Source organism: Engystomops pustulosus, chromosome 6 (assembly GCF_040894005.1).
Source record: "Engystomops pustulosus chromosome 6, aEngPut4.maternal, whole genome shotgun sequence".
In the NCBI taxonomy this organism is placed as follows: Eukaryota; Metazoa; Chordata; class Amphibia; order Anura; family Leptodactylidae; genus Engystomops; species Engystomops pustulosus.
In genome coordinates this window covers 82,541,594-82,564,365 of record NC_092416.1, presented here as the reverse complement: position 1 = coordinate 82,564,365, position 22,772 = coordinate 82,541,594, and the positions used below count along the sequence as shown (strand labels likewise).

The following is a 22,772-nucleotide window of genomic DNA, read 5'->3' as shown; positions in this document are numbered from 1 at the left end:
CTGTTTTTATGAACCCTCAAAAACTATATGAGTGATCTGTAAAAAACGGTTCTGACTAGGGCATGCTCTATTTTTTTATGGATCTGTCACATGGTCTGTTAAATTAACAGTCACAGGGGGTGATCCATTAAAAAGTATTGCATTCAGTACAACAATGTACCGACTGTTAAAATAATGGATGTCACACGGTTGTAGTGTACATCAGCCTTAACCATAACTAAATACAGAAAATCTTCTGTTCACCTTTGTTTACATACATGGAAGGCTTTACAATTAAGTGAGGTGTAAACTGGGCTTAGTTATGCTTAATAATATGGTCATATTGTATACTTTATAATAAAGACTGAAAGGCTGATCTGCACCTGAGGCTGAGTCCTCAGGACAGGAATCCTAGTACTTGGAACAGATGACTAGGGTTTATATTTGTTAGGCTGCGTTAACATGCTGCACATTGTTTGCGTTAGCGCATGCATTTTCAAATGCATCACAACAGCTGAGAAGAGAAGATTTGCCTTATTACATTTCTGGAAACCCTATGTTAATGCATGTGTTAATGTTACGTTAACGCTTGTGTTTTGTAATACAACGCTTGTTGTATTGTTGACAACAATGTAGTAAGGCAAATCTCTGCTCAGCTGTTGTAATACGTTTGAAAACGCATGAGTTAACGCAAACAAAACGCAATGTGTGAACAGAGCCTTAGGCTTTATTCATATTACAGTTCAAAGTCTTCACCTTTGTCTTGATCACTTTTAATGGCAAGAAAAAAACGTCATTCAGGTTTATTCTTTCCGTAAGAAAACTTGGGTGCAACCCCAATGGATGTTAAGTCAATGGGGGGGGGGGAATTGTATGATTGGATTTTTTTTGTCTATTTGTGACATTAGGGGACAGTTATCATACACTGGCGCTCGTTTGCCGCGCCGCTGCATATTCTCAGCGGGATACATCAAGAGGTGGAAGCTTGAGCAGGTTGGAGGAGGCTGCGCCGCGTTTATTCTACGCCAGGCCCAGAAATAAGCGCAGCCGGTGGCTTAAAAGTTGCTGGCGGCAGCGAGTGTGCCAGCACAGGGACAGTAACGCCCCATGCCGGCCCACTCCCGGCCGTGCCCTCCGCTGGCCAAGCCCCACTGGCGTGAAGGTGGCGGAGAGGGCTGAATAGTCGCAAGTGAGAGCAATAGGCTAGCATTTGCGATCATTTCAGGGCCTCAATAAATATGCCCCATTTTTTTGTGCAGTTGTGGCGCAAATGCTGGTTTTGCAACTTTACATTGTGCCTCATGAACATAGGACAATGCTATGTCACTTTGCCATAGACCCTGCTAACACCAAATTCATTATATGCATAGACTAGTTTTCACAATAGGACTGAATTTATGAATTGTGACTTTTAGTTTAGCCGCAAATTTACGGCAGTTCCCACCATGGTCTATGTTCTGCGACTTTTGAATTTTTTTGCAAATTTTTATGCGACTGTCGCAAACAACCCACATAGTATAAGACACAGCCAGCAGATTTATCAAGGGCCAAAGCCACGTTAATGGATCTAACTGCAGCAGAAATCCAAAGACAGAAATGGAACTGTTGTGAGGTGCCGACCTAATGATAAATTACCCCCTGTGGGTCTGTTGGTATTTCCAAGGGCATTTATTAATGTGGACACAGGGTGGTGCTGGAAGTGTGCTATAATTTTCAGTGGTGATTTTGCACACAAACAATAAGGATTAGAACTGTCTTACCTTTCATGAAGGTGAATTAGAACTCCCTACACAAGCTTTTTTGATGGTGCGCTAAAAACTGCGCCACAAAACAAGTCAGAGTAATAGAAGCTCCAGAAAAGTGTCAGATTCACAAACGACACCTTCATTTTGAGTCCAAAAGAAGAACAAGTTGTGAGTGTCAGAAAAGCACCAATATTGTGGCACCGCCTCTTCATAAATAAGGCGCAAGAGCCGCAGCAAGGGAAAAAAAAATTGTTGATAATAAATTACCCACATCATGGCTTCCATAAAAATCCTATATGAGCTTTATTTTCAATGTGAATTTATTTACTAAACACATAAAAATTAATTTTAACATACCCGAAAGTCCTCCTACATCCATCTTCTTCAGATTCTTAGCCTCCAGCACAATCACAGTAAGTTTTCCAGCCGTGGGAACATATCTCAGAGAGAAGCAGATATCACCCAACTTTTCTTGCTATAACAAAAATAGCAAAAATTTGATGTGAAAATATGACAGGTGTAATAACAGTCAAAAAGGATAATACGTGAAATAAAATAAAAGTTAGAAACCAATGCAATCAGTAACAATAAAAAAGGAGATCTTATAATATCACAGATGCCAACCAGGAAAATAAGAAGTAAGCTACCAAAAAGGAAAAGTCGCTTGCCCTGGCTCAGTCCTTGGTGTGGCAAATAAGTGGCAATCACAGTAGTAGGAATGTTGCATCACCGTTCATGCATCTGTGACTGCGGAAGGCTGAGAGAGAGACTGGGAGCTGTATACTCGGAACCGGGGAATTGCATTTTATTCTTTTGATGAACACGAAAAAAACCTTTGGTAAAGTATAGGTTCATTTTTACTTTGAAACCAATAGTTGCTTAAAGTGGTTGTCCTCTTTCAGGATATAGTTATTATTGTTTGTGTAATGGAAGGAGGCCATGAATTACAAATATAAGAAGATTGTCACAGTCATGGTCCATGGGCCTATGAGTTAGTGCCCCTGGTTTAACAGGCTTGAATTTGATGGTTGATTTCCTTTAAGGAGCTGTCCAATTTAGAAAATCCAATTTGTATAATGGAAATCTCAGTTGCCAATTTATCTATTCAGGATCTTAATCTTGCAAGTGTAGTGGGGAGCATCTATGTGTCTAAAGGACCTGCTCTGCATTTCACATGATCTGAGTGGGTTCTATGCAATGCTTTATTTCCTTGGGGTTGTACTGCAGGGATATGGAGCCATTGCTGCCAGGTTGTCTACAGATTAAGGCTAAGCACTGAGGGTCCCAGCAGGGAAGATGCATGTTGTCATTGCCAGGGGGGAATTGACCAAAGCAGACAATCCCTTTCAACTTTGGGGAATAGGTTTCATCATCCATTGTAAGGGATCCACTCAATCTGCCCTAGAGAAATTGGTTTCTATACACATTATGACAGGTGGTTTGTATGCTAATGTAGATATAGCTAAAATTTGCAAATGAGAGAAATGGTAATAATGCCATATCTTTTTTCTCTTTTGTGATTTGTAGAATTGCTCAAGGCCCAGACAATATTTAAATTGCACCAGGCTGTGCATAGTTTTCTTTATAATAAGTTATTTCCCATGAGAAGCTGAATGAAAGTGGATATTCTCTATTTCCATGAATTAAGAAATCTTTTTTATGTATTTAATTGCCTTTGCAGTGTGTTAGCCAGCAAATCGAAAGTATGTTTAATGAAGTTAAATTCTCAAATGATCCCCCTGATATTCCTTATACGTGATCTGTTATTGGTAAGACCCTTGTCAGTTAACATCATAATCACCATTATGGCTCGCATTTATCAAAACTAGTGCAGTCTCTACTACGTGTTTTTTGCCTGTGGAGAGTGCAGAGAGATTCATCAAAACTGATGCATGTTCTTCGTGAATCTCGTGCTCCCTGCGCTGCTTGGGAACTGTGCACCATTCTTTTGGTGCACTTTGTTCATGCTGCAGAATTGTGGCACAGACAGAATCGTGGCGCACATCGTTAATAAATGTGGTACATGGTCCGTCTAAGCAATAACACTCCCCTTTAGGTGCACATTTAGCCGTGACACTTCAAAAATACATGTTTGAGCAGTTTGTACGTTCTTTTAGTACAAAGTTAGACAGAAACAAGCGCAAACACTTTAATAAATGTGGGCCATTGTCTTTTATACCAGACATCATTAGAGAGGTTTTCCCACTCATGGGATTTATCCTTTATGCATAGGATAGGGGATAAATTAAGAGCCTGGGAGCTGCATGTGATGAAGCGCTGGTATGCATGTCCGATAAGCACTCAATAGACTTCTAGGGGACATGGATAGCCATGCTGGAAGTCCACTAAAAAAATTAAGAACTGGCAAACTCAAAAGTGTGAAACACTGGGCCACAAACAACAGGCCTTAGGTTTGCAACCTGTGTGTCATTACTATGGGATTTCCACTCTCATGCTAATGACAATAGCAAAAAGCTGCCTGAGTTGTAATCTCAGGCAGATATAGTACCTGTTCTATGATTTGGAGCTTAGGCAATTGATTTATACACAGGTCATGGAAACCATGGTTGTGTATGAGCCAATTGAAATACACGGTGCTATGTGCTAGCTGTTGAAACAATGGCTAGAACATGGCCAAAAACACTGGTTGCATGCATTGAGCCTAAGGGCTTGACACATCCGTGTTTTATCTCACTCTATGGTCTGCAAAAAAAGAACATGTGTAATCAGTGTTTTTTTTTTCTGGGGAACCAGATGTTATACTTTCTGACTTATGTTAAACTATCAGATTTTTTAAGTGGACATGAAAAACAGAACAACAGATGCCATACCGACATAATAAAAATTGTTGCATTTACAAAACGTGTGAAGAAGCCCTAAGGCTGCCTGAATCCAAATGTGTTTGGCCTGTGGAAATGGACACGTGTGCTTGACTGATCCAATGGATGAGCATGGAGCATTGGATGGGAGCCCTTGCATCATACAGAAATATGATCCAAGGACTCCCTGTCTGCCGAACAAAAGACTGATGAAATCCCAGTGTTTGCAAAATGTCAGGGATCCATCTAAGAGTGTGGTACATGGCCTAGCAGGCCTAATAACAGTGAGTTCTTAACAAAGGCCCCTCCATCAGTCATTACTGAGTTTTTTTTTTTTTAAAGGACAGTTTTGGGAAGATTAATTAAACATAAGTGCAGTAAAAATTGTACTTGTAAAAGTAACAGCAAATTAATTACCATTAATAGATTAAAAATAAGTAAACATTTTTACATTCATAGCAGGTTTGTCTTGCATCAAAATGGTAAATTGTGATCTATCTATATATTCAGTATGCAAATGAAACTATTGTTGCAACAACTGCAATATTTTTAAACGATTATTATACAGAGATCAATATTTTTTAATGTTCACTACTCCAAAATAGAATAATAAAGAGGGATTTAGTACTGCACATGTTTTATACACACAAAGACAAATAACTTTTTTGGTAAAGGATTCCTTTTAAATGTCGACAGATCGATGGACATTTATAACTTGTTTGTAAAATGATTTGTCTGCTTTATCTAGAAATGAGAAATAAATACTGGTGAAATCACTGTATTTCTGTTCCTTGACGATTTCTGTGTTTTTGTAAGGGGCAGATGTCACTCTTAAGCTACATTTACAAAATGTGTGCTCGCCCGGCCGTGGCACACATTGGCGTGCAGGAGAGGAGGAGGGACAAGCGCTTCTCACTCCTCCCTTCACTATAGGAAACATAGCAAACATAGAGAAAGATAGAGTATGCATCTAAGTATAGAAAAGTTATGGGTGTCAGATTATGGCAAAACAACAAAATGTTTTTATAGTCTGACAGATTGTGACATCCTATCCTTTCTTTTACCACTTTTGGTAGGTGCTAATCACTTCTTGTAGGAAATATACCACTATGCCTTCTATTTTGCAGATTCTCTGACCTAGTTTTTTAGCAAGGGACAGATAATGTGGAGTGCCCCCAAGGCGTGCTCCCCACGACCTCCACCCACTATATGAGCGGGGATTGAATCTGGTTGATAGCCGGAGGAAGACCCCGATCCCCACCCCAACATACTGGTTTCTATAAAAACAAAATTTGAGACTGCATCCAAATTTGCCCAATCTGGGACTGCTTAAATTGTGGTGTGTGCACTCTGTTGTAATCCAGTGAATCATTCTGATGAATAAAGAGAACACTTGATTCACTGGATTACAACAGAGTGATGCTGCTTTTTCCTCAATTATACTGGTTTCTTATAGAGTGAGGAAACCATACACTCCCTGCTCTGCCATAGACATCAGAAACTGCAACGCCTGCGCCAGACCTCTGACTGCCGGAAGGAGGAGGGGGTCCCGCCGCGCATCGGGGGAGCGGAAGAAGGTAACTAAAGCTTTATTATTGTGTTATTTTACTAGAGGCTGTATGTATGTATGTATTACTGGGGTGTGTATATATATGTATTTCTAGGGGCTGTATATATGTATTTCTGTGGTGGAGGCCCCTGGGTGTGAACTGGTGACTGGTGATTGTGGAGGCAATTTGAGTACAGTGAACTCATTGTCATGTTCAAGAAACCAGTCTGAGATTATTCCAGCTTTATGACATGGCGCATTATCCTGCTGAAAGTAACCATCAGATGTTGGGTACATTGTGGTCATAAAGGGATGGACATGGTAAGCAACAATACTCAGGTAGGCTGTGGCGTTGCAACGATGCTCAATTGGTACCAAGGGGCCCATAGAGTGCCAAGAAAATATTCCCCACACCATGACACCACCAGCCTGAACCGATGATACAAGGCAGGATGGATCCATGCTTTCATGTTGTTGACGCCAAATTCTGACCCTACCATCCGAATGTCGCAGCAGAAATCGAGACTCATCAGACCAGGCAACGTTTTTCCAATCTTCTACTGTCCAATTTCGATGAGCTTGTGCAAATTGTAGCCTCAGTTTCCTGTTCTTAGCTGAAAGGAGTGGCACCCGGTGTGGTCTTCTGCTGCTGTAGCCCATCTGCCTCAAAGTTCGACGTACTGTGCGCTCAGAGATGCTCTTCTGCCTACCTTGGTTGTAACGGGTGGCGATTTGAGTCACTGTTGCCTCTCTATCAGCTCGAACCAGTCTGCCCATTCTCCTCTGACCTCTGGCATCAACAAGGCATTTCCGCCCACAGAACTGCCGCTCACTAGATGTTTTTTCTTTTTCGGACCATTCTCTGTAAACCCTAGAGATGGTTGTGTGTGAAAATCCCAGTAGATCAGCAGTTTCTGAAATACTCAGACCAGCCCTTCTGGCACCAACAACCATGCCACGTTCAAAGGCACTCAAATCACCTTTCTTCCCCATACTGATGCTCGTTTTGAACTGCAGGAGATTGTCTTGACCATGTCTACATGCCTAAATGCACTGAGTTGCTGCCATGTGATTGGCTGATTAGAAATTAAGTGTTAATGAGCAGTTGGACAGGTGTACCTAATAAAGTGGCCGGTGAGTGTATGTGTCATTGTAATTTGATTTCTAAGGAGGTTTGATTCTACAACAAACTATGTTAATAATGTAAAATTCACATAAAACTGTCACTCCAATTATGTTTACTAATAACAGTGATAATAAAAATTATTTAAAAAAAAATGACAGGTAAGCAAGTATTTTTGGCATATGAAATTAAGTGTCTGATGGCCTCTAGTTGTTCTCATATAATTTCCTGGAATCCACATGTGAAAGCTGACATGACTTAATTGGTGATTAAACTAAAGTTAGTCATAACACGGCGCATAAATAGGGAAAAACCTAATGTCACGTAGGGAAAAAATACAGCAACCACTCTCCACAGGGAACCTATTAATTTAAAGGTAAATAAGGAATCATTACTCACTGGGGATGCTGTAAATGAAAAATGCACGTACCAGCATGAATTAGGACTTATTTATACAGTGGATGTAAAAAGGCCAGTGTTTTTTATTTGCGCATTCGCATTTGCCTTATGCATTATTCTGTTTTCTTATTATTTCAGTTATTTGATTGACTCATTTCCCTATGAGAGAGGTCATGTCCCAGGAAAGTATTACAATTAGGTGGTACTTTGCATAATATACACTTAAAGCTGTGATGTAGGAACTAGGGTGCAGAGATGGTAGTTATCCCCAATTCTGGTGGGAGCCAAATGTCCCTTATCTCATAGCATGTTACAGATTTTTCTTTATAGAGGACCTGTCACTCCGTAGAAAAAAGCAAAATAACTTCCTATTGTTTATGTTTTTCATAAATCTATCCACTAGTTCCAGAAGTTTATATGAGAATTAGCTCACACTTGCCACGGGGACCTTTTTTTCTCTCTTGGTTTTATATACCTTGCATAGCAAGAGCTAATTCACATATAAACCTTCAATAGACATAACTTTTGGAGATGTGGAAGGGTTAAAAAATGAACAAAAATGCAAACTGATCATAGGCACACAGGAATGGCAATAAAATGAGCTAAATTATTCAGCGTTTTGTACTTGGTCCTCTCAGGAGCTTCTACATAAAAACTGCTTTTTGTTTAGTAGAATAATATATAACCTATGTATAACCTATGTTTTTAACGAAAAAGGTTTTTCTAAGATTTAAAGGGGTTGTAAAGGGATAAAAAGAATTTGATATATGGCAGGGATGGATTAAACACCTATCCTCAGCTCCTCTGGTGCTCCTCTTCTCCCTTGGTGACTCATGTCACTGCCAGGTCTCTGTTTTCATAGCAATAAGCTAGCATTTGCGATTATTTCAGGGCCTCTGTGCCACTGACGTGATAAATATGCCCCCATGTATGCAGTGTGTAATGGGTTGTTTGGATCTAAAAACAATTTGATATATGGCTTGTAGGGATTCAAAAAACAATAAACTACTTATGCTCATCTCCTCCTGTGCACCCATTTCCCTGTGGCGCCGCCTGTTACTTCCGGGTGTCTGAATACAGAGGTCGGCAATGCTGTTCCGACAACTGCCATGCACTTGGTACCACAGGACTTCAGGCAAGTGAGCTGTAGTGGTTGGGACACTGGTCTCTATATACAAACAGTCCTGGTGGTAATAAGCAACGTCAGGGGAGAACAGGAGCGCTGCAGGAGCTGAGTATAAGTACTTTATTGTTTTTTTAATCCCTACAAGCCATATATCATATGCCTAGCCATATATAGATTTTTTTTTGTCCCTAAGACAACCCTTTTTGTCCATTTACAAGTGCTAGGGCGCAGGGGAGCTATGTTTTTTTTCAGTGAATAAGCTCACTTATTTCAAGTTTATATGTTCAATAGTTTCATATTTATTAGAACTGTTGCATTTTATGTGCTTTTTTAGAATCATGTATATATTTGTGCATCCTTTTTTATTACTTTAGTGGTTAAAATATATATTTAAAGTGTACTCAGTGGATACGATAGATAGATAGATAGATAGATAGATAGATAGATAGATAGATAGATAAAAAGAGGTGATTTGCCTTATTTCATTCCTTTTAACATTTGAATTTACAAAACGCATAGTAAACACAATGTTAACACATGCATTAATGCAGCGATTTGTAAACACAAATGTTAACAGTAATGAAATAAGGCAAATCACCTCTCCTCAGCTGTTGTAATTAGTTTCAAAATGCATTAAAAATGCAATTAAACCACTACGTGTGACCTTACCCTTAGAAGTAACCAATTTAAAAAAAAGAATTTTGACAAAAGAGGTTACTGTGCAAATAATGTGAAATAATTCCAATTTACATGTTAAAATCGGGTCCATGCACCTGCCCTGGACCGGGTGCAGCTTTGCACCTAAAAAGTCATGTGCCCCAGAGTGTTACATAACAGTTATCCACTGGACACTATAGTGTAAGTGACTGTTGTATTTTCAGAGGTGCAGTGGGGAGCATTGGGTGGTGGTGGTGAAATGGTCTCCTTGAGGACTTCACTGGAATGAGGTCGAGGATGAACCAGGCAAGCCCATAAAGAGAGAGACAGCAGCAGTTGCAGCTAATTTAAACCATACGTGATGTCTATGTCTGTCTTATTCCAGCCTTGGTGTGCTGTAATTTTTGCCACAATATTTTAATGTGTGCAGTATATTCAGTTATATAATATTTTTTGTGTGCTGTAAAGTAACTGCAGTTACAGGGAACCTGTCAGGGAGGTCTGGGACACTTAACTACCAAACGGTCTTCGTGGACCTTATCAGATTCACATCCAGTTGAGTATAAACGTTTGGTTTTTTAAACTCTGTCCACAGACAGATCTCATACAGGTTGATTTTGGACCCTAAACCACAGATCCAAAAGTTTCTAAATCCACCTGATAGGTCATCTTTAACTATAAGTTTGGTATATTCATTTTTGTGGTATTTTTAATGGTGACAGTATTTTCATTGCAGGTATATATTTATGTATTTGGAATATTCTTTGCTGGTCCATACTTATATGCACAATATATTCCCTGCAGCTACATGTTCATGTGTGGGGTATATTCACTGAGGTGACTATATTGTGAATTTTCCAACACTAAAATATAAGTGTTAGTGTTTAAGATTGCATTGCTTGTGTCTGTGGTCTGATACAGTGAAAAATCTACTGGAAAAACCCAAAACATATGGTAAAGTTGATAACCTGTTGTCTTTAAAAAAACTTACTTATTTGTCTTTTGTCATTGCTGTGCAATGCTATGTTATTTTATCAAGCAAAATAATTTACAACAAAAGCTTACAATCATTACTGTCCATTGGGATCTGTTATTACCTTTCACATGAATCATCACCTTTTCCTTTCTTGATTTCCATTTTAGAAAGGCGGAAAAGGCAGAAAATGTAATTTGTTTATATGACTTTTGCATATATTAGAAATATGACTTCTATTATGATAAATCTAAATAATGTTTTCACTCAAAGAATTACAGAAACCATGCTCAATGGATTCTTTAGAGAAGTTTTCTACCAGTTATAGACTATAAGATAAAGTTTACCTCTTCTTTTTCAGCAGACTGGAGATCCTGCCACTCCTCAATGACATGAGCAAGGTCCACCGTGTTCATGTGTACTCGGGCTTCACCAATGGCATCATGTTTGGAGAAACGGTCAAAATCATATACTGACATCACCAAGGTCTTTCCTCCAAGCTCAGCATAAGGAATCTGAATAAGGGATGAAACCATTGATATGGAGAATTACTCCTTCAAAATCAATACAAAAAAAAATAATCTAGAATAATGAGCTAGCAGCATGCTCATGAGCCATCTGCATAGGAAATACACCAACTGCTGGATAAACAGAAGATAGTTTGTTAACATATTCCAAAGCGGCTCAAGACAAGGCAACTCAGTATTTATGTGTGGTACATTACATGGTCAGGCAACCTCCAACATATATGCAAGTTTTCATTAAAAAAATTAGTAATCTCAATATGAAAATCTAGGAAAAAGTCAGAATATTTTGTTTTTAACATAAGTGATCTTATACCAGCTTGTCAAGTGTGGTAAATAAAAATCATAACTTTTGATTGGATATGCATTAAAAAAACACTATTTAGATGTTGTTTTTTAACATAAGTGAACTTCATTTTATTCCTTAATGGAAATCAACCAGTGAAAAAACAAAAAACTAGAAATACTCACCTCCGCTCCTCTCAGTCTTGATCGCAGCACTGTCCATAGCTAGTCTTGATTCACCATGATCACCTAGAAAAGAATCTCATAATGAGCAGCACGGAATGCGGGGACCAGATGTCCGCTGCTGTGGGTTGCTAATTATGCATGCCCTCTCCACCTCCCTATCCCATGTTGACGTGACGAGAGGTGCGGAGGGCATGCATAATTAGCAGCCTGGAGCACCGCACATTTTGTCCCTGCACTCCATGCTGCTAATTATAGGTTTCTTTTCTAGGTGATTCTGGTGTGTCAAGACTAGCTGTCCATGGATGTCTACCAACTTTCTTCATCTAAACTGAGGGAACTGGAGAGGAACTGCAAGGGAAAATAGCAGAGGATCCCCAAATCCAGGTGTTAAAAACTTGTTGCATCATTCCCAAGAAGACTCATGGCTATACTAACTCAAAAGGTGCTTCTACTAAGCAAAGGGTCTGAATACCTATGACCATGTGATGCTTCAGTTTTCTTGTTTAATAAATTAGCAAAAATATCTACATTTCAGTTTTTTCCTGTCAAGATGGGGTGCATACATTAACGACCGAACAAAAATAGCTTTTTGATCTTACAAATTTGCTGCAATGAAAAAAAATTGTGAAAAATTTTAAGGGGTCTGAACACTTTCATATCCACTGTATTTGTATAATTTAGGGTACATTCACACGGCGGTATGCCCGCCGCGCGGACATACCGCCGTGTGCTGGAGAGGAGGAGGAGGTGACCCCTCCTCCCTCGATAGAGAATAGCGGCGCACGGCCACACACACGACAAAAGATAGAGCATGCTCTATCTTTTTGCGGTGTGCGGGCCGGATCGGTGCCACACATGTGTGGCACCGCATCTGCGCCGCGCCGCTATTGCCGTCTATGGGGACGTACATGCGGCCGCAAATTTGCGGCCGCATGTACGTCCCCGCAGACGGCCATGTGAATGTGCCCTTAGTGCAGCACATTTTTATGCCAACTTCATGTGGAAAACAACAGTAAGATTCTCTGTATGAGAACTGAAAGGCATATAGGACTACATTAGTAGACTCATGTACCTCAATTGAAGGCCTGTTGTGTCTGTGTCCAAAACTGTGCTGTAATCTGATGTTTGCATGAGCCCCGAAGCAAGATTTTTACTTTTTCTTTACCTTTTTTTGTCCTACCTAGTTTCTTTGTGTGAATTTTGAGGAGTTCCTATGAAAAATTTCTTGCACTCTGTAGCATCATCGAGTGATCTGCTACTTTAACTCACTTTCATTGCAATAGTTACCTTGCCAATAAGAATACGGAACCCTTTGCCATGATAAACATTGAACAGGTTTTCATATTGACATCATTGCCATATTCTGTACCCATGAAATTATATATTTTAAAATTTGTGATTTTATTGCAAATTTTCAGAAATAAAATCTAACTTCTTACCTTAAAAGTAAAAGACTCATTGAAGGTTGGATTGAGAGTCTTGCGATGCACTTTTGTTTCATACTTCTTCTTTTTGTCTGGCAGGAGAAATACTTTGACATAGGGATCAGAAGTTCCGCCAATGTCCAATGCTGGTAGGTCTGCAGCTTGTATAATTCCCACAACCAGCTACAGAGAAAAAATTCCATATTTTGGTTAATGTCCATTGTGTTTTTCAAATATTAGGCAACCTGAAGAATTAACATCTAACTACTATAAAGTTATAAAAAAAAGGAACAGTGATTTTCAGATGGAACATCTAAACTGAATCTTATGAAAAATCAAGCAACGCTCGGCGAATTGTGAATGATTACTTTATCTCTTTTGGTGTTCTATGACCATTTATAGGTGAGTGCCATAGAAAGTTGTTTTATTTATTATATTTTTGAACATTCATGTGATATGGGAAGGCTTCCCAGTATGGCACTCCAGATATACCTACAGACAATCTGTTACTTGGTACAAACAGTTCTACTGGATGAATGTTGCTCTCTATTTAATTAAACTACAAACAACAAATACTGTGGCTTCGGGTTATGTTCTCTATTATGTGATTTGTACTTTCAGTTCAATAGATATTTTAAATGTTAGATAAGAATGAATCTTATGGGTTCTACAGTTGATCCAGAAGAGAAGGCCTCTGTCCGGAGGTGAATTACACATCTTACATATTCCCATAACTCATTATTTGCATAGCCAGAATATGATTTTACCTCAGTATACACAGTGGAATTAGTGAAACTGAAACATTCAAAACAACAATAATTGGTGTAATAGTATGTATAAAATGTTCACATATACGATATATTCTATTGAAACGCGTAGGCTTTGCCTGCAGACCCTTGTTTTTTTCTTCCATGGTTTTTTCTTCTATTTTTCTATATACCGGTTTTTACCATTTTTTGCTAATAAACTTTACAGTTTTTATGGGACTATTGCATCTGGAGCTAGAGTTACTTGTTCTTTTGGAATATATTTGCAACCGATGGCGAAGGTGAATCCCTACTTGGTGCAAACCCAAAATCTTCATCCTCTCTGTGTCCTGGTGAGCTGACTCTTTCTTGCTTTGTATTTAAAATATACACATTCACAAAAGATAAACCCATCTTAAAATTTGTTATGCAATTTCTCCAGAGTACTGGACACCCTACATGTGGATGTTAAATATTGTTTGAGTGAACAGCCAGGCGCAGAAGGGAAAAAGGGCCTTGCAGCTGCCAGTTTTGCTGCATAGGATGTAATGGTTTTAAGTGGGTTTGTGGGATTAGTGGGTTAAAGTGTAACCGTCATTCTGAGCAAAAAAACCCCTAAAATACATAATTCTGCTCCAGGTGTCCCTGGGAATCATTCCGCAAAGTATTTTGCCTCTCGGTCCTCATTTATTACCTTTTTTGGCCCATAGCAACCATGGTTTCCAGCTCTCAAAATACCTACAATCAACAAGATGGAGGGGCGTGACTTCCTCCTGTCACCTCATCATAAGCGCACACTGCTGACCAATGACACCAAAGCTATCCATATATCTAATATCTATCTATCTATCTACTTGTAGAAAGTTCAAGCAGCACACAAACAAAGGTGCAGGTGGGTGCAAGCTCGCTGAGACCAGGCTCCAGGTCCTTCAAATGTAATACACGAGAATTAAACAGCACTCCAGGGCGTCAATAGTTAGGTGAAGAAAGTGAAAATGCTTTATTCCATGTTCAGAAGTACAACAAGGTACAGCAGCTATCTGTCTATCTGTCTGTCTATCTGTCTGTCTATCTGTCTGTCTGTCTATCTATCTGTCTATCTATCTGTCTATCTATGTGCCTACCTATCTAAGTAAAACTTCAGCACAGCACATAAGGGCACAGCTTGGAGTCTCATTTCTCCTGCCATTTCCTGTCGAATGTGAGGTGATGGGGGGAGGGGATCTGCAGTTTCTGTCAGTGTGGAGTATTTGGTTATACAGTATACAGGTGTAGGGAAAGCTGAGGGAAAGATAAGTGTAGGTGTTTGGTTATTACATTAGTCAGTGTTCCTGTCAGCACATGACTGCTGCAGACATGAGGTAATCAGCTGTGTGCAGGGAGGGGGATGGGGGCATGTCTCTCTTTCGTAGTCTCAGCTTCTTTCTGAAGACGGAATGTCCATAGTAGCAGACATATGTGACATTGCTGACATCTAGGGGAAGTCTGCAGAATACAAGAGGAAGGAGCAAGATTCGGGTAACTAATCCAATTGCAAAAGGGCTTAAAATTACCTGCCCTACAACATATCAAAAGTTTTTTTGAAATGACGTTTACACTTTAAGTGGGATTTTGAATGTGAGTACCTGACCATTAAAGAAGTTTTTTTTTTATCCCATATGGGTTACGCTATGTGTATGCATTTTCTCCTAGAGTGCTTGAAGGTTTGTTCATATGTGGAGGAAATGTGAAGCACCACTGCTGAAGTTCTGATTGATGAAGTCTCAATGTTTCCTCTTGTGAGACCATAAAAGTGATCCAGAAAAAGAGCTGTTACCATAGCCGATGAGCTTCAGTATTTTTAATTTTTTTTGTACTTTTAAAGTCTGAACAGAAGGACTGGTTTGGGACTGTGAGCTCCAGATTTAGAAGATTTTGTATGGGTATTTGCAGACACATGAATATGAATATGGAATGGTGTACCGTAGTTATAACACTGCTCATCAATACTCATCCTATGTAAAACAAACGCCCATGCTGCTATGTCAGTTATAAATGTTAGAATGGATTATCTCTCCTATGAACAAAGACCTAGGATGCATTCTTAGCCAAAGGTGAAGCAATCTGGTTAAAAGGTGAGAGGACCGTGACCTAGTGTTTAAGATCACCTTTAGTCATGTCATACCCAGAAAATAATTGATCCCTACCTGTCCAGTTTGGAAATCATAATCCAGGGAGTACTGCAGCTTCCCTAACTTCTCCTGAGGCTTTTCTTCTTTTCCATCTAATAGAGAGGGATCTAGGTCTTCAACATCTGGTTGTACCTACACAAAAACATAAAAATTATTATTCTTTATGTATTTTGTCATTATAACAAGAACATGTTTATGTCCGGTTATTAAAAAGAAGCAAATATATGTAAACAATAAAAGAATGATGACTGATAAAGTTGTGGTAAACATGATAGAAAGTGAAGTACTTGAAAAGACCTCCGAAATCCTAGCGGACAAAAATCACTTGAAAATAGCCATTTTCTTACCATTTCTTAAATGGAAACTCAGGGTTCCATCTAATGGGCTATAGTGGTAAATGTTATGGGGAAAATTGTGTGTTTGTGAAGGCATCTGGAACATATTTGCAATGTTGGAGTAATATTGGGTCGTTCTATCTTCGGACTATCCTTGTACAGAAACCATTTTGCAACCTTTAAAGGAAACCTACCACTTAAAAGTGGTAGGTTTATACACATATACATGGCACCAGCTCAGGGTGAGCTGGTGCCAGAGCATATTTTTGTTAGGGGAACAAAGCCTCTATTGCAGAATTCTAAGTTATATTAACTTATAACTCGGCGCACCGCACTTGGACACCGCGCACCATGCGCGCGCCCATGCGTGCGCTGGATTCTAAAGTGCTGGAGAGCCGGTGACGTCACTGAGCTCTCCGGCACACACGCGCGGCCCAACTTAGCACGTCCTGTTTCCCCGTGCTAAGTTGCGCAGGCGCGCGTGTGCCGGAGAGCTCGGTGACGTAAAGGGATCTGTATGGCTTCTTCTTCTATATTTAGAATTTTTAGTATTCTATCTTTAGAATATTTAGTATTATTTTGTGCCAATCCAGCACCCTAGTCAAGTATGCTGCTATATAGTAAGAATGTACATCTGGGAGGCCAAGGCCTAATCTGTTTTTGGCATGAAATAAAAGATTCTCTTCTATTCGTGCCATTTTGCCTTCCATATTAATGAAGTGAGTTTTAAGTGAGGTGCTTAAATTGGTATGGTCTGTAACACATACAAAATTGTAGGAAGTATATTCATTTGAATAATCGAATTGCAACTAAACCAGGAGTGTGCTACCATTGACCATGTTAAAATATAATTCTTTATTACCTGTAATAGGGGTTAAAAAAATTAATTTATAAAGATCTGCTGTTAAAGAGTGTTATGCTCAGGTAATGGATAAAGGTGGAAGAGCATTGAAGGGGAAAGGTTATAAGGGCATAAATGTTGTATATATTGCTGTAGAGAGATTGTCATTTAATGCCTTGGATTTCTTTATAATTATATATATATATATATATATATATATATATATATATATATATATATATATATATATGATTTTATAATTAGCTAAGTCAGAATATCTTGGTTGTTAAGTTTTTTAAATCAATTCCTACTTACTCCAAAAAAAGTCATGGACATTTAGAAGTTATTTCTGACACATATACATGAACCTACGTGATCTGTGTCAATACTCAGCTATTTATATGAACTTATTATCAGCATTTACAATGAACTGTAAAAGAATAAACAGTGTCCAGGGGTGGATTAAGATGACCATGGGTCCCTGGGCTGTCTGAAAATTGATGGCCATAAGAAATCAAATATTTGAGCGCATTTACTTCATATGGTACTAGAATCAAGCTTCTTGGGAAAGGAGGGGGTCCCTTATGTCCACTTTTAGTTCTGCAGTTTGAAGACTGCATTTGGAGGACATTCAAAGATCCTGGCAGGACCCCTTTTAAATAAATAGGATTATAGTATAAAGCTATAACAGCTAAGTTATGGAGCCTAAATAAAACCATGAGTCCTGAAGTTGCAGAATTCTGCCTTTCACTTACACAATTAACCCCAGATCTGGTCTCCAACTCACATTGTTTCCTGCAGGCTGTGAATTCTAGAAAAGGTTACTGAGGGAAATGTATCAGATTGTGAATGAAACCTGTAGTCACAAATCCTCATTAACCTTTTAACTGTTTATTCTGCAGATTGCTCAGCTTAGATAGGGCATTAGTCCTGGGTCATATGACATAAGGCAATTAAGTGATTAAGTTAAGCACATTTCACAGTACTAGAATATTGCCTTCAGACAATTCCTATTTGTAGCAAATGTTTGTTTTTTTCAGGAGAAACACACAACTGGACAGGAAAATGGGGCACTCTGAGATGTCAGGTAGAGGTGAAGACAAAGGGAAGGCAGCCAGGATCACAAGTGACAGCCTGAGTGACTAATGAGCAAGTACAGTGGGAACCACATGGTTCTAAGTAATTCTTAAATATAAAGGAAAACTGAGGAGGACAAAAAATAATTTCATTTTCAAACAGAAGCAATTGCTGAAACCTCATGTGAAATGAAGTGTCAAGGAACAGTATGATGTCTGGCAAGCAGCGTTCACATTTCACAGCCAAAAGCATTTCATTTTAGTAAAGCAGGAGCTAGACAGGGAGAAAAATGACTTTGCATTGTTTTGGTGAGGACTGCTTTCCTGAAGACTTATTTATTTCTAACATAATAAAGCTGTGAAGATTTACTGCAGAACTGAGAACCTCGATGTGTAACAAAATAGCTGATTGAAATATTAGTGAATAGATAAAAGGAAGACGTCTGCTTAAAGGTTCTTAAGATTTTTGATTGACCACAATTTGCAATGAAAATAAATTTCAGGATTTGCTTCCAGAGCATGGGACCACCAATAACAGCCTTCTTGTCCTGGTTAGCATTGCACAAATATGGAACATGACTGCTGCAATAACAGATTGTTTACGGAGGTGACATATCACATATACTAGGGTAGGCAACAGGCATTGCTTGATCCCAGGTGACCACGTTTGTACATAGGAAAGGCAGCTTGTGTGAATTCATGTTTGGTCACCTCATCCTGTGCAGCTACATCTTAAACCATAAGTACAGGCACCAAGAATAGGATTAGTGGCTGCATGTATCAAGCTCAGTAATGTTTTTATTATTTTATGATTTTTTTATTATAGCAAAGAAAGAACTACAGAAACATCAAACATTTTATTCATAATACACAAATAGTTGTTTGGACCTAAAGAACAACTAAACTTTTTAATAAAAAAATGCATTTCCTCCTTTATGACAGAAAATATATGTATACCTCAACAAAGGAATATAAAGAAAGAAAAGGAGAGAAAAGGGGGAAATAAACAGGGGGCTAAGAATAAGAAGATTTGAAGAATGGAACAGTATACCATGCTTGATAGTGACGGGTGAAACAGGTCATGTATATAAAGTTAGCTCTAAAAAAGCCTTACATTTTGTCTCAAACTAGGCATTTGTTGCCTTGCTGCAAAGCTGTGTTGAGTATATATAGTAATATATCTGTGTGGCGAAAGGAATAGCTATAGTACCAGCTGAACGAGTATTTGTATTACAGTTCTTGATTGTGTATGAGCACCTTAAGAAGAATTATAATTCCAAACTGTATCAAATGTAAATGTTTCCTGTTATTGTACAGGGTGAAGTCTTTGGTTCACTTGCTTGTTTGACGTAGGCTGAATCATGGTGCTTGGTCTGAGGGATCATCTGTTCTTTACTCCATGGACATTTCCAGAGGGAATGCTCAGACATGTATGATTAGTAAATTACATTGAGACAGGTTAATTATATTCCCTGCTGTATCAAGATTAGAGTTTGATAGTAACATGGCGTTTATGCAGAACGGGTACGCAGACATGGGTTATGGGCTGCAGGAACATATTTTACTGTAGACTGTAGCAGTAGAGCAACAACTAATTCCAATTTCTTTTTCCTGTCTGTACCATCCCTAGTCAAGTGGTTTCCACTGATGACCTTTCACCTGAGGCTTTCAAGCAATAAGGATCTTTATACTTAACTTTATTATATTACTTTATATATGTATCTGTTCTTTTGTCTACTAGGTTAATATTATTTAAAGCTTTCTATGACACCGAACATAATATTATTTAGGTAATGGCCCAAAAATGATTGTTATTTAGACAATTGATGCAAATGTTGTTTGGCTAATGTATGTCACTTTTTACAATTATTTTATCATTCAGTTATGGGTATTGGCGCACTGTATTACAATGTGTTATATTTCTAAATCTAGCTCTAAGAAAGAATGTTATTTGCTATACAACAACCATAAAAAGACTATTTCTTATAAGTATCTAAGATCAGAGCTAAATGTGTGAGATGATTCACATATCCATTATTGTGACACTAACAAATCTACTTTTTTATACTGAATCATGAAAATCGAAAGCTTTAATTTGTGGAATTATTGGTTATGGACAGTGACATTCCGTATTTTAACATCTAAAAAACCCCTTTAAAATAACTTCTTTAGTCAAGGAGTGGTGCATGTACTTACCTCCAATTATCTTTGACATTTGGTTGCTATAATGAGACATGCATTTCATCCACAACAGGGAAAACAGATGGAACTGCCAGCAAATAATAGTGCTGCAGTAGATTTTCTATAGACAGGAACCTTGGTTTTAAGACTACTTTAGCCTATAATTATTACTTGTGAAGAACACCTTTTGATGACAGAGATTATTTTGTACTCTTATAATTCTCAGCCCACAATCCTAGCTAAAGAATTTGTCCTGAAATGTTTTTCCATATTAAGCTGAAAATAGTATCGCAGAGCTGCAGACCATTATGTTACATTTAAAGTTGTTGTTTACTTTAAATAATAATTCATATTGTTTTTGTAATTACAAATTATACAATTTTCCAGTAGTATCCGGTAGATAAACACCAGTCCATAGTCGTTAGTATTCTTCAGCTTTGATTACGCTGTGTGGACATCTAGTATCTGTGCAGTTTGCCTGTGGAATGTGCAGAGGGCTCCAGATTCAGGATTTCTGGCGCCCGGTCTTCATGAATCTTGCGCCCTCTGCACTGTTCCAAAGAAAGTTTTTTAGTGCACTTTTAACATTGGGCGTACGTCATACTTCTGTCGGACTTTGCATGTTAAAATGTGGCGCACAGCCCAACTGTGCATGAAAGCGGTAATTTCTGTGATAAAATTTGTGTTGTGTGAAGAATAGTGCAGCCGTGACACAAAATGGCCATGTGGAACACATATGTGGCGCATTCCCTTGTGAAATACATGTGCAAGCAGTTTGCACTTGAAAGAAGTCAGACAGAAAATTGGTGCAAAGATCTGAGTAACTGTGCCCCTGTGTGTTATAACAAGCATTGCACCCAACCATGGACTGCTGTTTATCTACAGGTAGTAAACGATGAAGCTTCTTGTTGCATGACAGCAAGCCAACAACAAGCAGAGATCTAGAAAACTGTGAAGAGTTGATACAGAAATTGTATTTGAAAAATATATACATTTTCATTACACATGCAATATCAATTATTTGCTGGAATGTGCTTAAAGTAAACAACCCCTTTAAATCTACAAAAGGTTGTGCTGTCTGATTTACTGTTAACTCAAAAGCAATACTGGTTCAATAGATAACTTGGATGATCTCACATGGTTAATATTTGTCCTTTTCTTACACTCATGCACTTTTAGCTTCCTGACACTTTTGTGGCACTGACTGTTCTAACCTTTTCGGACCTGCCCCAATTTATTACCCTCTTTCACCATAATCTAACATCTCAGTGTAAATTCATGTGCCAAAAACATGGACCTTGCGCCACAAATTATAAATGCCTGCCTTTATCTATATAGTCTAGTTATATGATTACTTATTTTATGTATTTAAGCTAAGTAGCAGATTGAATTAACATCTTCACAAACATTAATGCTTATTGCTATGCCTAAACCTGGCCGCACTACATGATCTTTTATTGCACCATTGGGTAAACCAGACCGTACTCTGGTTTTACTCTGACTTTAAAATATGATCAAATGCTAATAGTAAGCATAGACCATAGTAATAGTTAGCCTAGAATGGCAATCCTTTTAGAGACCGAGTGCCCACACTCCAAACCAAAGTCCATCAATTATCACCAAGTGCCAACACGGCTAATTAGCCTGAAATTACAGACAATACCACTTTATAAGGGACATATAATACTGCCGCATGATGACCATTACCAGCACAACAAGATAAATACCATTATACTGATAATATACAGAACACCATAGAAAGGCCAACATTGCCAATAATATAGCTAGGCAGGAGCAAATACAGTAAGGAATATTACTGCCATACAGTGACGAATATTACAACCATAATAAGAAATATTATCCCCATACAGTGAGGAGCACTACCACCATACAGTGAGGAACACTACCGCCATACAGTGAGGAACACTTTCCCCATACAGTGAGGGACAATACCCCCATACAGTGAGGAACACTAACTACATACAGTGAAGAATACAGCCTTACAATGAGAAACACTACCGCCATACAGTGAGGAACACTGCCGCCACACAGTGAGGAACACTACCACCATACAATGAGGAATACTACCGCCATACAGTGAGGAACACTACCGCCATACAGTGAGGGAAACTACCGTCATACAGTGAGGAACACTACCTCCATACAGTGAGAAACACTACCACCATACGATAAGGAATACTACCGCCATACAGTGAGGAACACTAACACCATACAATGAGGAACACTACCCTCATACAGTGAGGAACACTACCGCAATACAGTGAGTAACACTACCACCATACAGTGAGGAACACTACCGCCATACAGTGAGGAACACTACCCCCATACAGTGAGGGACACTACTCCCATACTGTGAGGAACACTACCCCATACAGTGAGGAACACTACCACCATACAGTGAGGAACACTACCCCCATACAGTGAGGAACACTACCCCCATACTGTGAGGAACACTTCTGTCATACAGTGAGGAACACTACCCCCATACAATGAGGAATACTCCCGCTATACAGTGAGGAACACTACCCCCATAACGCGAGGAACACTACCGCCATACAGTGAGGAACACTACCCCCATAAAGTGAGGAACACTACCACGATACAATGAGGAA

General features: G+C 38.8%; 1 protein-coding gene and 1 long non-coding RNA gene across 4 annotated transcripts in view; one reads left to right on the top strand and one right to left on the bottom strand.

The window, feature by feature from the left end:
• The window catches only part of LOC140135364 (synaptotagmin-1-like), a 180,552-nt gene that overhangs the window by 6,880 nt on the left and 150,900 nt on the right, over positions 1-22,772 (bottom strand). For both annotated transcript variants that reach the window (XM_072156781.1, XM_072156780.1), the window contains exons 4-7: positions 15,722-15,838; positions 12,805-12,972; positions 10,718-10,885; positions 2,082-2,199 (exon numbers count right to left, since the gene is read on the bottom strand). In XM_072156781.1, the coding sequence (XP_072012882.1) occupies positions 2,082-2,199; positions 10,718-10,885; positions 12,805-12,972; positions 15,722-15,838 (571 nt within the window). The remainder of the gene's footprint in view (positions 1-2,081; positions 2,200-10,717; positions 10,886-12,804; positions 12,973-15,721; positions 15,839-22,772) is intronic.
• Positions 13,036-19,041, top strand: LOC140135365 (uncharacterized). 2 transcript variants are annotated; one of them, XR_011856504.1, is made up of 4 exons: positions 13,036-13,191; positions 14,396-14,562; positions 17,923-18,267; positions 18,901-19,041. It is a non-coding gene; the product is annotated as an uncharacterized lncRNA (long non-coding RNA). The 2 variants fall into 2 exon arrangements; XR_011856503.1 differs by lacking the exon at positions 18,901-19,041 and having other exon boundaries at positions 17,923-18,503.